Source organism: Rana temporaria, chromosome 8 (assembly GCF_905171775.1).
Source record: "Rana temporaria chromosome 8, aRanTem1.1, whole genome shotgun sequence".
Classification (NCBI taxonomy): Eukaryota; Metazoa; Chordata; class Amphibia; order Anura; family Ranidae; genus Rana; species Rana temporaria.
In genome coordinates this window covers 105,077,877-105,095,632 of record NC_053496.1, presented here as the reverse complement: position 1 = coordinate 105,095,632, position 17,756 = coordinate 105,077,877, and the positions used below count along the sequence as shown (strand labels likewise).

The 17,756-nt window shown below is 41.5% G+C and overlaps 1 protein-coding gene across 6 annotated transcripts in view; it reads right to left on the bottom strand.

The window, feature by feature from the left end:
• COL13A1 (collagen type XIII alpha 1 chain) overlaps positions 1-9,961 on the bottom strand; it is a 352,395-nt gene extending 342,434 nt beyond the window's left edge. For 3 of the 6 annotated variants that reach the window (XM_040320468.1, XM_040320470.1, XM_040320469.1), the window contains exon 1: positions 9,152-9,961. In XM_040320468.1, coding sequence (XP_040176402.1) covers positions 9,152-9,463 — 312 coding nt within the window. In that variant the 5' untranslated portion in view covers positions 9,464-9,961. The remainder of the gene's footprint in view (positions 1-9,151) is intronic. The other 3 variants (XM_040320467.1, XM_040320472.1, XM_040320471.1) reach the window with 2 other exon arrangements.
• Positions 9,962-17,756: the final 7,795 nt, after the last annotated feature.

The window sequence follows — 17,756 nt, the reverse complement described above, 5'->3', positions numbered from 1 at the left end:
TTTCCTGTACTACTTTGGTCCGACTTTGATACGACTTCAGTTCAATGTCATAGAGTGTAAAAAGTCACATTACGTCAGATCAAAGTCAGACTGAAGTCGGATCAGAAGTTGCATGACTTTCATGTCGGAGCAATGTGAACCTGGGCTTAGTGATCTTATAAAGCACTATACTAAGAAAGTATCATGTTCCAGACTTTTACCATCACAGTCACTGTTAAGCCTCGTGCACACGACCGAGTTTCTCGGCAAAAACCAGCAAGAAACTTGCTGGGAGATATTTTTTTGCTGAAGAAACCGGTCGTGTGTACATTTTCGTCGAGGAAACTGTCGAGAAACTCGACGAGCCAAAAAGAGAGCATGTTCCCTATTTCCTTGACGGGAATGGAGAAAATTGGCTTGTCGAGTTCCTCGACAGCCTAACAAGGAACTCGATGAGCAAAACGATGTGTTTCGCCCGTCGAGTTCCTCGGTCGTGTGTACGAGGCTTAAGCCTACATGTATTAACATTTTCTAGCCAAACTTATGGTATTGGATTTAACAAATCCAGTAAGAGTATCCGATGTTCTGCTGCTATAACAATTTTACCATTAGTGTATAAGTATGCTATGATCACCCACATTTCATAAGAACCAAGTTCCAAATATGTGATTGAGTACGAAAGGGTTAGCCCCCCCTCTCAGGTTGTCATTGTTGTCTGCATCTCTGCTGGGGAGATTCACCCTCTCTATTTGCCCCGGTGACGACTGTCACTGGATCCGAAGTCACAGAATATTCAACATTTTTAGTTATTATGGGAACAAGAATATAGGGGTCATCATCCAACAGAGGCATTGTTCCAGTGACCACTGTCTAAAGCTAGCCATGCATTGCTTGAATACTGGCCAATTTCTGCTGGGTTGCACTGGGTGGAAAATTATCTGCTGAACAGTGACTGCAGCCAATCAGATGCAGTTATTGTTCGGGTATACAGATAGCCACATTGGCCTCAGCAGTCAGAATACAATATCCGGCAGGGGAAATTCCTCTATCCACACTGTTTAGAGTATGTCTAGCCTAAGGGCGGATTTTCCTCCCTTTGTAGAGACTTTTTTTTTCTCTTTTTCACAACTTCCTTTTGTGTCTACATGACAAGAAATAGTTTATTCACAATTATGTGTTTTCAACCAACAAACCTTTATTAGGTGTTATTTTTTGTATGGCTAAAATGTGTCTCTCTGGGATACCAATGGCTGTAGTGTGACTGGTCCCATTGCCTGTAATTGTGGGCCATTTCCATGCACTTTCTCAAGTGTTTTCATGGTAAATTACAAATGGGCATTATGTTACCATTTTTTTTTTCATCTCTCAGGCCAATATATTCTTCAGGCTTCATTTACACCGGCACTGTGAAACCTGCACTGCTATGAATTTAGATGATATTTCTAAACTCATATAAATGGATATATTGGGCCAGATCCTCAAAGAGGTTACACTGGCGTATCTATTGATACGCCACGTAACTTCTATTTTGCTCCGGCGTATATTTGTTTTGTATCCACAAAACAAGATACGCCTGAAGCTGTGCTAGATCCGACTGGCGTACATCTTAGTACGCCGTCGGATCTAAGGTGCATTTTTACGCTGGCCGCTAGGTGGCGTTTTCTGTTGATTTCCTTGTCGAGTATGCAAATTAGCTAGATACGTGAATCCACAAACGTACGTCCGGCCGGCGCATTTTTTTACGTAGTTTCCGTAAGGCTTTTTTCGGCGTATAGTTACCCCTGCTATATGAAGCGTATCCTATGTTAAGTATGGCCGTCGTTCCCGCGTCAAAATTTGAATTTTTTACATCAGTTGCGTAAGTCGTTCGCGAATAGGGCTTTGCATAGAATGACGTTCACGTCATAAGCATTGGCTTGTTGCGGGTTAATTTCGAGCATGCGCACTGGGACACCCCCACGGACGGCGCATGCGCCGTTCAAAAAAAATGTCGGGTCAAGAAGTATTTACATAAAACACGCCCCCATCACATCCATTTGAATTGCGCAACCTTACTCCACCAAAGTTACACTACGCCGCCGTAACTTACGGCGCATATTCTTTGAGGATAAGGAAAATACGCTGAAAGTTACGACGGCGTAGTGTATCAGAGATACACTATGCCGGACGCAACAATGCGCCAGGCTACGTGGATCTGGCCCATTGTTTTTTCATCTGAGTGGTTAAATGCGAATAGAGCCTCCAACAGAACCTATACAGATCCAAGTGATCTGGGAGGCATAAAAGTTGTTTATACTTCTCAGATGACGGTCCCTGTACTTAGAAAAGCTAAACGCAGGAGTGCCAGTGTGAATGAGACCTAAAGACAAAGCTGATACATTTAAAAACATTAATCTAATGTTAATCTAATGTATTTTGCTTACAGGTATATCTATCACTTAATAATGTGAGTTCACGTTCATTAGTTAATTTGGTTATTTGCAGAACAGCCATGTCTTTGAGGTTCCTACAGACATAAAATAAAGTTCCATTGACCTTGGTGTTACAGTCAGGATGGTCAATAACATATATTTAGGGTGTACCCAACCTTGCCAGACTTTTCCTGGCTGAGTCTTCTAGATGAAAATCCGATCGGCTAGGATGGATTTTCCAGAGCGAACATCATTGCTTATCGCCATGAGACAAGCAGCCTAAAAATGCATTTATATGGTTGGCCTTAAACGGGGTTATGTTAAACAAACGATCCACTTGTTTAAAGACTGTTGATTCAAGCACGTCAATAAATTATATATTTTTTCTTTTGCACAAATCCTCTGAGTTATACCCTATGGGCTGGTAAAGCAGCATAAGCTTTTGATCTGAAGTCAAAATGAGAACGCAGAAGAAAAGCTGACATTTTTTACTCGAAAATTCATTTGCCATGGTTGATCTTGCCTAACTGCGCATCAGCTTCATGACAATATGCCCTTGCGTAAATGTAAAATACCAAACTAAGGCTCAGAGCCAAGGATCTAAAGCAAGAAACATTTTCAAAATATTATTTTTATCATAAGAAAAACTGTATTAAGTTAGAGTCGCTGTTAACTTCAGTCTGTAATTCAAATAAAATCCCAAAGCTCAAGACACCTTTAGCAGTAAAATGTCAAACAGCTGAAACCTCTAACGCTTGTGACAACCCTGTGTCAGGATGTAGAAGAGACAGCATGCTGCCCGCATTAAGGAGATTGGAGGATATATAGAAACAATTTTGTGATTGCCATCTACACCTTTTTTAATGTTATTATAACCAGTGGGTCACCTAAGATTATATCTGAACAGTTCACGGGCATTAGTTGGCAATCGGACATGCTTACATGATAATACTGCCAAGGAATCCTATTTTTTACTTTTTAACACATAGACATGGGAATGTCTACATTTATATGAATTCTACAGGCACTTCCAGCACCAGCATTATCTCATAGTAACAAAATAAACTTTTCAACTCAAAATAAGGGTGTCTGTCACAGTCTGAAGAAAGATATAGACAACGCATGTGTCAAATTAGGTAACACTGTGTGACAATAATCTATGGGCATTTTACACAGTTGAATAAAGCTGGCCATACATGGGTTGAAATTTGGCTGGCTCAGCAGGGAACGGCCAAATTATGATGTATGTCATGTATGTCACTGTGGGTAAACAGTAGTCGATCTACCAATCCACTTCTGTTCAACCGCCCTGTTGGAAATAAGCTGCTTAATCAGTGCTGCAGGCAGAACACTGCAATGCTGATCGGTGTATTCTGATGCCAGGGGAGTTTCCTCGCTTTCAGAATACAATGACACAGCAGGGAGGATGGGGAAATCAGTGAGGATGGGGGAATCAGGTCAGATTTTTTTGTTCAACTTGCATGCTGCATAAAAAAACGGACTCATCTATGAGCCTAGGACTGCCCATAGATGGGTCCCCTTTTTTTTTATCAGCCAGCAGAAAAAGCTGAAAAAAAACACACAAGAAAGGTGGATCAAGAAATCCTCCCCACTGTGCTATTGTATTCTGACAGCAGGGAATTCTTCATGGACAGTGCTGCAGCAGATGGAAAAATTTCCAACATTCCCAATCATCAGAAGTTGATTGTTAGATTGACTTCTGACTCCTGTCAAGTGGGAACAGCCGTAGATGGGTTGAAATTGGGCCCTGCTGAACTTGCCAAATTTTGATCCATTTATGGCCAGCTCAAGGCTGGCCCTAGACTTGGAGGATTTTGTTTGAAAGTTTGGATGATTAAGTAAAAAAAAACTCCTCTGACCATTTGATAGTGCTTTCATGGGCTCGACTGGTTTTTAACAACTTTTTGTTTGAGTACCATGTAAATATATTAATTGTTGTTGAAAGATTTTGATTTGAGCAGAATTGATGTAATGTTGCATACACATATGACCAGTTATGATTTTTCTCCTCCGGGAGCGGAATTTTCCATCCTTGTCCTACAATTTTTTTTCACTCACTCTAACCATAACCAACTCTTAGATAGTCAAGTGAGTGTTCTGAAAACAACAGTTTTACAAAATTCTACAGGTGTAAGGCCAGCTTGAGGCCCCGTACACACGGCCGAGAAACTTGACGAGCAAAACACATAGTTTTGCTCGTCGAGTTCCTTGTGAAGCCGCCGAGGATCTCGGCGAGCCAAGTTTCCCCGTTGACTAACGAGGAAATAGAGAACATGTTCTCTATTTGGCCCGACGAGATCCTTGTCGGTTTCCTCGGCCGAAAGTGTACACACAGCCGGGTTTCTCGGCAGAATACAGCTCCGATCGAGTTTCTGGCTGAATTCTGCTGAGAAACTCGGTCGTGTGTACGGGGCCTAAGAATGTAACCATGTTCATTAGCATATACAGCAGAGGCCTCCAAACTGTGGCCCTGGGGCCAGATGTGACCCTTTGCTTGCCTTTACTCTGCCCTTGGGGCACTATTCATCCCACTGATGTGATACCCTATTCTGCCCACTAACACCAAAAATGGGGCATGATTCCTACCACTGACATCAACAACGGGGCACAATTTTTCCTACTGACACCAACAATGGGTCACTATTCCTGTCCCTAATACCAAAGATAGGGCACTGGTTACTCCCACCAAAATTCTACTCCATCTGGCTACAGTTTGGCACCTCAAAGACAATAAACTAGCTCTTTGTTTTGAAAGTTTAGAGACCTCTGGTATACAGTATCTAATGCCATTTTTCCCTATTAGCTCAAGTAGGGATATATTAAAACCCATTCCAGTTTTTGTTTGCTGTCTACGTCTCATGTGGGAGCTTTCCTTTCACATCCTGCCCTGTAGGTACAGCAGAACATGTCTCTAAAGTGAGGGAAATCAGCCCTTAGACAGTTGTCATTGGGAAAAATGTCTCCATTGGAAGATTTCCCCTCAATAATTTTTCTGGTGACATCTCTAAATGTTTGATTTTCTCTCTCACGTTCATTCCACATGCAATCTTCAATGGGACAAATAAAGAGGATGACTCTCTCTAGTGGGGATAAAGAGAGATATATACGTATACTGTATATATATATATATATATATATATATATATATATATATATATATATATATATATATATATAACTTTCAGAAGTGTGAATCTTCTAAATGTTGATGTTTTTTACTGCATGTTTTACTATTGGAATCTCAGTAAAAGTTTGAGATTCTCTTTTTGGTGTGTTGGGCATTTTTCTGCTTGTTGATTTGTGTGGTGTCTCCATTGCCCATGCACCTAGAGCGAGAAAGTTAAAGGTGTGGGATTGTTAGGATATATCAGCAATAAACTTGACAGGGGTTCTAACCCTCTCACCACTTTGTCTAAAAAGGCTTTAGACGCTCTTTGGATACCGATGCAGGAGATTTGCCATCTGCAGCACCATTAAAGGTTGCACTTGGCACCAGTGATGTCTATAAGGGTTAAATACGTTAACATCTTTTCTGCAGGAGATATGTACTGTCAATCCCTGTAATGTATCATGATGTAGAAGGCACGATGGCTCTGTGAAAAGGTTTCTTCCATTGACGTTGCTGTTTTGAGCAGCAGTAGGTTTTGGTCCCAAAAATAACTTCAAAAGGACCCGTGGACAAGAGGTCACCATTCCTATCATTTTTACATAACATACTGCCCAAAGGTGAAAGATACATAATAGTTACATCTCTGTTTAAGTGACGCTGTGGTCTGTGATAAGTCATCTGAAGGGACTGTATGTTTTTCGTACTCCTACTACTACAACATAAAAAAAAAACAGTTGTCTCTAAAGAGTCCTATGTGTGACTGGTCTAGATGTTCTATGGATCAAAAACATAGCAAAATGAAATGCTGTGCTAGAATTAGGCTCTTGTTGAGGAGCTCTCCAAAGCATACTAGAAACCTGTAAGTTCTCATACATACCGGCAACGTTTTGAATAACTTTTCCAGCTTTTATTAAGCCTATCAACGACTATAGCTAATAATTATAATATAAGCATTGTAAGTGTCCATGTACCATAAACACTTACAAGAGTGCCAGAATTGCTTCAGGTTGATGAATCTATCTGCTGCAAAAGTTTTTGGGCTCTGGGCAGCATTGAAAATGTAAGTCAATAAGTACACTGAATAAACTATGATAACAATCTCTTGGGGACAATTATATTAGATATTCCAGTATGCACCTGAAGTAACTTTAAAAATGTGAAAAAATGTTTAATGGTATGTTAAAGCTTGCTAAATCTATATAGGCACGGGCAAGCTTAGATGAGCATTTTTATTATAAAGGTCCATAGGAATGAGCCCTGAGGCATCATTTTCCTGACATTGTACTTTACAGACCTGTTGCATAATCACTCTTGTGGCCATAAACGTTTCTGCTTTGTGTCACTCACACATCAGATGTTACGGAATGCTTCACAATTTGAGCATGTATTTATCCAAATGAATTTGACAACGTGCTTGGACAATTCAGAAAAGACTTTGAGTTTTGTTATTCTTATGTATCAAACGTATCTTATTGAATTGACAATCATATAGAATAAACACAATAAAAACCACAGCCTGCTCATTCCATAAAACATTCTAGTGCCTACAGAAGGTAAGTATAAGGCAGTTATTGATAGATGTTCCCTTAGCAGCTTGATAGTTACGATAGATGTTTAAATGTCATGACACCTTGACATCAAAATACATGCATTGACACCCAATTTTAAAGTGCATTGTAATGTGCTGTTTTTTTGTTTTTTTTTACGTAAAATGTGAGTTTTCCTCTTTTTATTGTTCGTTCTATCATAGAGCACTCATAGAGCTGTGATTAAATGCAACTGGCAACAAGTCACTATTGAACACAAAAGCATTTTGTTTGAATTTGCATTTAATTGCATTGAACAATATAGCTCAGCACTGGTTGTGTGAATGAGCCCTTATTCAATGCCAGCCTTTTTCAAACTTTCTACTCCAGAGGACCTTTTAGGTCTTAGGCATCCCCTGCTAAAAGGAATTCATCAGAAGGCAGTAGAAAAAAATGCCAGTTACATTGATGATCAGTGGTAAAAATGCCCCCCCCCCCCCCCTTACAGTGGTGCTACAAATGCCATCCTTACAGTGGTGCTACAAATTCCCCCCTTACAGTGGTGCTACAAATGCCCCCCTTACAGTGGTGCTACAAATGCCATCCTTACAGACAGCTGAAAAGAACTTTAGAGTCATGCTACTGGTTCTGCAAGTCATCGGACCCAGAACTATCCAGAGGGATAAATGGGAGGTCAGTCAGCCACAGCTCAAGGAACCCCTAGCAACCTTTCAGGGAACCCTAGAGTTCAATGACACCCTGGTTGAGAATGGCAGCTCTTTGCATTTCCAACCACCAAAGAACTGGAGATCTCAGCATGACCCATCATCTGCTGATCATGTAGTTCTTCAACACCTGGAGTGCCATATATTGCCCAAGTTTATTCAATGAAAGAAGAGATCCACATGCCATATGGTAAGGATGGTTAGTATATGGAATTGCCTGTCCCAAAAGAAAACTAGGGGGGTGATTTACTAAAACTGGAGAATGCAAAATCTGGTGCTTCTAACTTCAGCTTGTTCAATTAAAGTGGAGGTTCACCCGAAAAGTTAATTTTTAACCTTAGATTGATGCTCATTTTGTCAAGGGGAATCGGGTAGTTTTTTTTTTAAATCGAAGCCGTACTTACCGTTTTAGAGATGCATCTTCTCCGCCGCTTCCAGGTATGGGCTGTGGGACTGGGCATTCCTACTTGATTGACAGGCTTCCGACAGGCTTCCGACGGTCGCATCTATCGCGTCACGATTTTCCGAAAGTAGCCGAACGTCGGTGCGCAGGCGCCGTATAGAGCCGCACCGACGTTTGGCTTCTTTCGGCTACTCGTGACGCGATAGATGCGACCGTCGGAAGCCTGTCAATCAAGTAGGAACGCCCAGTCCCGAAGACCATACCCAGAAGCGGCGGAGAAGATGCATCTCTAAAACGGTAAGTACGGCTTCGATTTAAAAAAAAATACCCGATTCCCCTTGACAAAATGAGCATCAATCTATGGTTAAAACATTTTTTTCGGGTGAACTCCCGCTTTAAGTTTTGACAATAAAACCTGGAAGCTGTTTGGTTTCTATGCAGCGCTGCAGCAGATTTTGCACTCTCCATCTTTAGTAAATCAACCCTTAGTAGGACTTAACAATCGGCAACACCGATGAAACCCACAATAAATACACGTGTTAAAATGAAGGCTGTAGATAAAGACATCACCACAACAGGTTACTCCTTGTAAAGCATTAAACTAATAACACAGGTAAACGATTTCTGACATGTTCTTACGGAGACCCATTTCACAACAGCTGTGAATTGCCTGCAATCTAAAATTACTATGGTAACCGTGTCAGTATTCATCGCAATTAGAACTTTTCGCACTGTAATCAAACTTTTTTTTTTTCCATAACTTTTTACAAAGAACACCTCAGGCACGAATGCCACTGTAACGGATATAATTACAGCGGAAATAAAGTTGAGCGTATAAGTGGATCAACTTTTTTGCAAAGAACAAAAAACAGCGCATTCCCCAGCTGAAGGCGGTGTGTGTCATGTACAGATATCAGTTGCTTTTCATTCATTATTTGAAGAAAGCAGAAAGGTGTAATAAGTAAATATGTACAGACCTCTTCCAGCAGTTGGTCAACTCTTCCCAAAATAGCTGTCTCCATTTGGTCTGCGGAGACTAAGGCAGATAGCTGAGTGTATCGCAGCTTCTCTAAATCAGAAACCCTGGACTGTAGGTCAGAAGTTCTACACAAAACCATGAGACTAAGGAACAGGGAAAATATTGATACAAGGGCAAACCCGCATCCCAAGAGTGCAGGGAACCTGCTGCACTTCCCATAGTCCTCTGTCCTACAGGGGATGTTCTTACAACTCCTAGCGAAGGCACTACTGTGGCTGACAGCACCTTTCCACACTTCCTTCCCCTCCATGCTTCACAGAGGAACAATAAATAAATAAATAGAATAAATAATCCACAATCTTAATCCAAGGAGCAGAATCCAGAATTTATGGCTGGCGGTCAATCTACCCAAGTGGATCAATAGCAGCTGGTCAGTAGATGCCAAGTAGGTTACAGGAATGAGGCTGGAGGATGCAAATAAATAGATGTCTTCCGCTTTTATATTTCCAAGGAATAAACTATAAGAAAAAAAAAAGAGGAAAAAAAGTTTTTGGAAAGTTCTGTCTCGTTGCTGTTCTTTGTAATTTCCTTCCTTGTCTTTGTGAACTTCACTGAGTTGTGAGAGTTGTAAAGAAGTCACACATAAAAGTCCCCATTAGAAAGGTGTAATTCTCAACTTGCTGGGAGCTGTGCTGCGACTGATCCTCTCTCCTGTGTAACATGACACACACTGCTCTCTCCTTGTGAACTGCAGGGATCAGATGAGCCAGCTGGATCACCCCCCCTCTGTGTAACCTCCTCCACTCCTCCTTGCACACTCTCAACTGACTTATTTATTTATGCAAAGTGCCTGGGAGGGGATCCGACCATGGGACATCCTATCCCACCACCCTCCTAAATCCCCAGAGCACCTCTCATCAGCTTCCCTCCAGCTTTGAAGTGATACCCACTGCAGATATATATAGGAGACAGCAGGAAGGGTTTGTAAATCCAGGACTTTTTTTAATTCCTGCCTAGCCGATAGGCTGACATCACATCAAAAATCAACCATTGCAATTATAAAAAAAGTTAGCCGCAACTTTAGTCCTATTTGTTCTTAGAGTCCTATTTATTTATTTGTTATGAAAATAAAATAGAGCTCTCTGTTATTTATTACAGTTACTTATATAGCACAAAGCAATTTACATATACTATTGTAGAGGTACTTATATAGCACCATGAATTTATGCAGCGCTTTACATATACTATATTGTATAGGTAATTATAAAGCACCATCATTTTATATTTTGTGCAGTCACATCAGTCCCTGCCCTCATTGAGCTTACAATCTAAGATCCCTAGATTCACATACACAGAAGCCAATTAACCAACCAGCATGTCTTTGAAGTGTGGGAGGAAACCAGAGTGCCCAGAGGAAACCCACACAGGCATAAGGAGAACATGCAAAGTCCAGGGAGGTAGCGTCGTGGTTGGGATTTGAACCGACAACCCTAGTGCTGCCAGGTAACCACAGAACCACTCTGCTTGCTCCGTTCAACTTTCCTTACACTCAGTTTGTGACTTTTCAATAATTTATAGATTTGATCATATTATCTGATTCTCTGAATAATTGTCAATAAGTTTGTTATGTGTGTGGCCACTATTACAGTGTGGTAGCATTGGGTTCAACCCCCCCCCCCCCCCCCCCAGAGATATGATCTACTATAAACCCCCTATTTATACAAGTGTTTATTTTTACACCTGCCTACACCCAACATGGACAATGCTATTCTTTCCAAGAGTCCCTGCTCACACATGCAAGCTCAGTCGCCTGACATTCTAATTATTGATAGTTAGAATACTCTCTGCACAATGATCTAAGACAAAAAACACATTATATCATTTTCAATAAGCTGCCACCTGCAGTGACATGTGTTCCCACATCTGCACAAAATATTCCTACTATTTAAGGGGAGATTCACCCAAAACGAGAAGTTCTGCTTTTCCGCCTCCCTCCCTCCTCTATCACCTTTGCATAGCTCCCAACTGTCCCTGATTTCGAGGGACTGTCCCTTATTTGGAACAAAGTCCCTCTGTCCCTGTTTTCCTCGTCATTTGTCCCTTATTTTGGGCTAAAATACACAAAATGTCTATCAAAATGTTTTCCAAATGCTAATCTTTTCATCCAATTTGTAAATTACTGCATTGACAAAGTCCAAAAGACAATATAAAGTAACAGTAGTGGTAAAAAAAGCATTTGTGGGTTTAACCAATCTTTTGGCACAATTCTCCTTTAAAGGGTGTATGTCCTATGCCTACATATTTTCGCTAATAGGGGTCCCTGATTCCCATCTTAGAAAATTGTGAGGTATGCCTTTGTACGCTTTTTTTTGTTGGGGGGGGGGGGGTGAGGCGGCAGGTATTTGGTTTTGAAAGGTATCCGCTCCCACTTCCATTAGAATCTCCTAGGCGTTCTGAGCGAAAGTTCACCCTCCACCTTTGGGGAACCAGTCATAAAGCACGTGGCGGCTCATGCATGCCCATTAGGAAGCCAGCTCTGGAGCCCCAAGGAGTTACAGCTGGCTTCCCACATTAAGCCTCCATTCACACTTGTACAACTCTAAAGTCGTGGGATTTTGGAGTAAAACTTGATGCAACTTTGGATGGGTGAAACTTCGGACCCACTGTTGCACCAATGTTGCATGTAAAACATTCAGATATGACTTTCGTGCAACTTTTGAAGGGTTAACGTGGAAGTTTATGGCTCTGAAGTTGCATGAAAATCAGACCAGTAGAAAGAGTGCATGAACTTGATCTTGACTGGCCTGCACAGAGTCTTGACCTCAACACGATAGAACAACTTTGGGATAAATTAGAGCAGAGAGTGTGAGCCAGGCCTTCTCTTCAAACATCAGTGCCTGACCTAACAAATGCCCTTCTGGAAGAATGGTCAAACATTCCCATAGACTCATCCATGTCTTTATGGACCTTGTTTGTGCACTGCTGTGCAGTCATGTTGGAACAGGAAGGGACCATCCCCAAACTGTTCCCACAAAGTTGGGAGCATGAAATTGTCCAAAATGTCTTGGCATGCTGGCACCTTCACTGGAACTAAGGGGCCAAGCCCAACTCCTTAAAACAAACCCCACACCATAATCCCCCCTCCACCACTGTGTTTCTGGAAGAATGGTCAAACATTCCCAGAAACATTCCTAAACCTTGTGGACAGCTTTACCAGAAGAGTTGAAGCTGTTAGGGTGGGCCAACTCAATATTGAACCTTGCGGACTAAGACTGGGATGCCATTAAAAATCATGTGCGTGTAACTGCAGGTGTCCCAATACTTTTCATAATAAAGTGTATATGTATACAGTATATACTGTATACACATATAGTTTATATACAAATTCAACAAACAGACCAGGTATTTAATATTTATTATAGGTATTTATATAGCACTAACAATTTACACAATGCTTTACATATAGTACATTCACATCAAACCCTGCCCAAGGAGTGTACAATCTAAGGAATACATGTGCATTTGTTTTCTCTATCAACAGTAGACTAGGCTCACAATTTCCGTCTTCTGCTTGATGTATTTCTAAGCCTTTTTCATCTGCTTTTAATGTGTTTTTAATCAACTTCTGTTGAATAGGAACAGCCACACATGAATTGAAATTCATCTATGACCAGCTTAAAATCTGCTAAACTCTCTGGATTGATATACTAAAATTGGCCATACAATGTTAGTTTTTTTTTTCTTAATTCAGTCACTGGGCTAAAAAAACGAACAGGTTTCTTCATCCACAAAAATGAAGTGGATGGAGGAATCTTCCACACCAGAACATTGTATTCTATAAAGCAGCGCCCACCGCTGTCAGAATACACTGATCAATGACTGCAGTTGCTGATGGAGGAACATTTTTCAACATATCCCTTCAACAGAAGTTGATCAAACAATTGACATCTGTCGAGCCGTGACAGCAATACACTAAAATTCAGCCGATTCCTGCTGCACTGGCTGACTTTCGTTCGGTGTATGGCAAGTTTAAGGAGGAAGATTTTATGCAGGTCTGTGTCTTTTCGAACAATCTATGGCCGGCTTGAGAGTACCTATTTAAGATACCACTATCCCTTACCATAAACCTGAAATTAAAGAAGAACAATAGGTAAAACCTGTTTTCCTTTTTTGGATAGAGCAAGGGGAAGTTATAACCCCTGTCAGATTAAATTTTTTCGCCATCTGTGTGCCAGATTTTCCTTCACTTCCTATCATAGCCAAACAGGAAGTGAGAGGAAATCCCTGAAAATTATGGGAATCCCTTGGGCACTCCCAGGTCATTAAAACTAGTGTCCCCATTGGAAGATTTCCCCTCTATTACTTTTCTGGGGACAACCCAAAATTTGGGATTTTCCTTTTACTTTGAGTGATGCAGTAAACAGGACAATAGAGAGGATGAATGCGGGTGATGCAAAGCATCATGGCCATGTAATGTGTATGCAGACAAGCCGCACCATGTCTGCTTGTCTTTGGCCATTTTGGGGCTCTGCCTGTGTAAAAGGAGCCAAATGGCTAAAGTTTGTGCATGTTGAAGTATTAAAACTGTCACCCTTGTAAGTAAACTCTGCAGTATAAACCAATCTATAAAAGTATAAAAGGATAACATGCAAGGGTAAGCCTTATGTGCTGTGGCAGTGGTGGGTCTTTGGAGGAGGAGAAAAAGTCTGGAAGATAAAAATGGCCGGGACCCATCTGTAGTATGGGGTTCTCGGGTACATTCCGGTTAACGAGGGGATTAACTCAGGGCCGTCTTAATAGCATCATGGGCCCCTGGGCAAAGTAATGCTCCGGGGCCCCTACAATGGAGACAGTGCAGGTAAACAGACATCAAGTAGGTAGAAGGCAGACAAGCTGAGCTTCCCCTTTTGGGTGGAGATCCGCATTAACTACATGAACAATCATTTTGTACATCAAATAGTGCATACAAAAATTGACAAAGCTGCTAGATTGATGCCCCCCAGCACTCTGACCCCTCTACTCCCCAGATATCTCCCAGCACTCTGACCCTTCTACTCCCCAGATTTCCCCAGCACTCTGACCCCTCTACTCCCCAGATATCCCCCAGCACTCTGACCCCTCTACACCCTAGATATCTATGCTTTGTGGACAGTGCAGGGCCCCCCCCATGCAGCTGGGGCCCCTGGGCAGTGCCCAGGTGTGCCCTCTCATTAAGACAGCCCTGGTTTAACTAGGAATGGGTAAAATGTAGGTAACTGCTGATAAGGAGTATCGTCTCTGAGTCAGTGTTTTGCGACTGGAGGCCTAAGTTGAAGAAAAGTTTGTCGCAGTGACCAGGTTGTGTCGTTGCCCTCAAAGACCACCAAGATTTAGTCTAACAACTTTGGCTGATGGTTATGTTTAAGTATTTTATTTATTTGAAGTTACCGTATATACTCGAGTATAAGCCGACCCGAGTATAAGCCGAGGACCTAATTTTACCATAAAAAAATGGAAAAACTTGACTCGAGTATAAGCCTAGAGTGAGAATGCAGCAGCTACTGTAAGCGGAAAAGAGGGTCAACAATGCCCATTTGCACGCCTCAATGTGCCATACCTCACTGTGCCCATTGCAACCTCACTGTGCCATACCTCACTGTACCCATTGCAACCTCACTGTGCCATATCTCACTGTGCCCATTGCAGTCTCACTGTGCCATACCTCACTGTGCCCATTGCAGTCTCACTGTGCCCATTGCAGTCTCACTGTGTCATACGGCACTCACTGTGCCCATTGCAGTCTCACTGTGCCCGAGTACCTGAATTCTTGACAGGCGTCCAAGTCGCGGCTTCCTCCTGGCGTTCCGTTGCGTTATAGGCATTTGACACTGTGTTCTGCCTCTCATCCTCAGACTCAGTTTCCCAGCAGACACTGTGTTCAGTGTTCTTCCAATCACAGACATTCTTTCATCCAAGAGGACATCCGTGATTGGCACTGAACACAGTGTCTGCTGGGAAACTGTCCGAGGATGAGAGGACCTCCGTGATAGGCAGAACACAGTGTCAAATGCCTATAACAGAACGGAACGCCAAGAGGAAGCAGCGACTTTAAAAAAATGGACCCCTTTCAAGAATGCAGGTATGTATTTTTCTACATAAAAGGCTGCAATGGCCATTTTACTCCAAAATGTCACGTCTTTTATCGGGTAATTTGGGGGGTTGGAGGTTATGGTCTAGCAGGTTTGGGCAAGGCTGGAGGTTATCTGTCCTTCACATGTCATGTATATCCTATAAAATAAAAGATTAACAAAGCAGCATAGCTACAAGTAAAATAATATTAAAAATGTATTTGACAAATAAAGACCTCCTACCCAGTGTGAGACGGAGTCTCTGCTTAAAAGAGCTTACAATTCAGAGAAAAGCGATGGCATTATGCGATAGCTGACGGTATTGTGAGCCAGTTGATGGTATTTTAAGGCTCTTTTTCAGGTCTTAACAAAGGCTGTTATTCATTTCAAAAAAACATTGTTGGGGATTAATCTCCCGCATCAAACATGCATTTCACAATGCCACCAGTTGAGATAATATTTGCTTCTAAATTCCGGAGGTCTTGCTGCATGCAGGGGAGGTGTTAAACAAGGAGAAAACAGCCCATACTCAAATGATACACATAGCAAAGGAAGAATTAAAGTTAATAAAAAAAAAAAAAAGAAGACATTCATGAGAATAAAAATAAAAGACATAACAAATGATTTTAATCAACATTGGATTGTGCATTTTATTCAAATATATGAAATGTTACATTCACTATGCGTAGAGCATTAGTTTAGCAGGAATAGTGACGACACTATTGTGGGAGAATCCAGAAATCTGCAAATGAAAATATGGTTTTGCACACGTGTAAAGTGCGCAAACCTAAAAAAAACATCACAATAAAAGCTTCAGGCTGGGTACACACTATTGTGAATTGGGTGCGGCTTTCCCTGCGTCCAATTCGCATTACAGGAGATTGTGACTGGTCCTCTATGGAGCCGGGTCACACATCTCCAGGGCAGCTCCAGTGCGAATTGCACGGGAGTCCTGTGCATCTTCTGGTCCGTTTCAGGTCCGAATTCAGACCAAAAATTGCTGAAATCGTACCTGAAGTGATGAATGGAGACGCACCGGACTCCTGCTGTCAGCCATTGCGATCTCTAGTGTGAACCCGGCCTTGATTAAAATCACTGACGTCAATGATGTAAATAACATGCCTTAAGTTACAAATAACACTAATTATGTGCTAGACAGCGTTTGAAACACAAAACATTAAGTAGATACAATAAATGCTACCACAAAAACTATGAAACAATAATAATAAGAGCTCAGTCCTTAATAGTATAATTTCTGTTTTCGATTGTCCACAAATAAAAAAATCACAGTCCATAAGAAAGTGAAGATGACACTTGTGTCTTGACACCAGAAATCATCCAGAGAGTTCCACATAACGAGTTTCGTCATCACGTGATATCCTCAGAAGCAGAAGCTGCTTCTGAGGACGTCACATGATGATAAAATGCGTTAAGCAAAACTCTCAGTGTGTCATTTCCGGTCCAAGTGGAATGCACGCAAAAAAGATAGATTGCTTTCTAAGAGACTGGACAGATCGGGTACATATCATGTTGTATGTTTTTTGTTGTCAGTCTTTGTATGCGATTGTTTTTTATCAATAAACCAGCAGTTGTCCACACAATGAGAGGTTCCCTCTTCTATTTATTTTTAGACCCTGGCCGTTTGGGCTATTGGAATACTGATCAATTTGTCAATGAGGAGAGTACACCGACCCCAGCCATTCATCCAGTGGTATGATCTGGCCCTTGAGTGACCACAAAGCGTGGCTGACTTCTCTTGTTGCACACTTGGTGAGTGTGGATTGATTTACACGAGCACATGGTGATAGAGCACGATAAGGGATGATTTCTGGTGTCAAGGCACAAATGTCATATTTACTTTCTTATGGACTGTCTTTTTTATTTGTGGAATATCGAACACAGAAAATATATTACTATGGACTGAGCACTTATTATTATTTATTCATACTTTTTGTGGTAGCATTTATTGTATTCACTTATTGGTTTGTGTTGAAAGCGCTGTCTAGCACATAATTGGTGTTATTTTTAACTTATTTCAATTGGTTAGCGATAGCTGTTGCACTATAGGGGGGAATTGGTGCAAGTGGTCATTTTATTTTACTTATTTAATAACATGCTCTCCCTGCTAAAAGCTGATTTGCAGTTAGCTCCAATTGCAACATGATTCTGTGCTGTGCAACCTCCTTCTCAAGCGTCAGTGTGTGTAGGCAGGACAATGATGGGAAGCTGAAAACATGGAATATAATAATCAATATTTAAAAAGATTTGCATTTCTAATAAAACTATAAAGGCAGAGCTATCAAGTAGCCAGGTACAGAATAATGCTAGAATGAATACTATATCCACTGGCCAGATATCCTGTGACCTTAGCATATGTTTAAAGCATTAGTGCTCAACCTGTGACCCTCCAGCTGCGGCGGAACTACAAGTCCCATCATGCCTCTGCCTTTGGGAGTCATGCTTGTAACTGTCAGCCTTGCCATACCTCATTGGGCT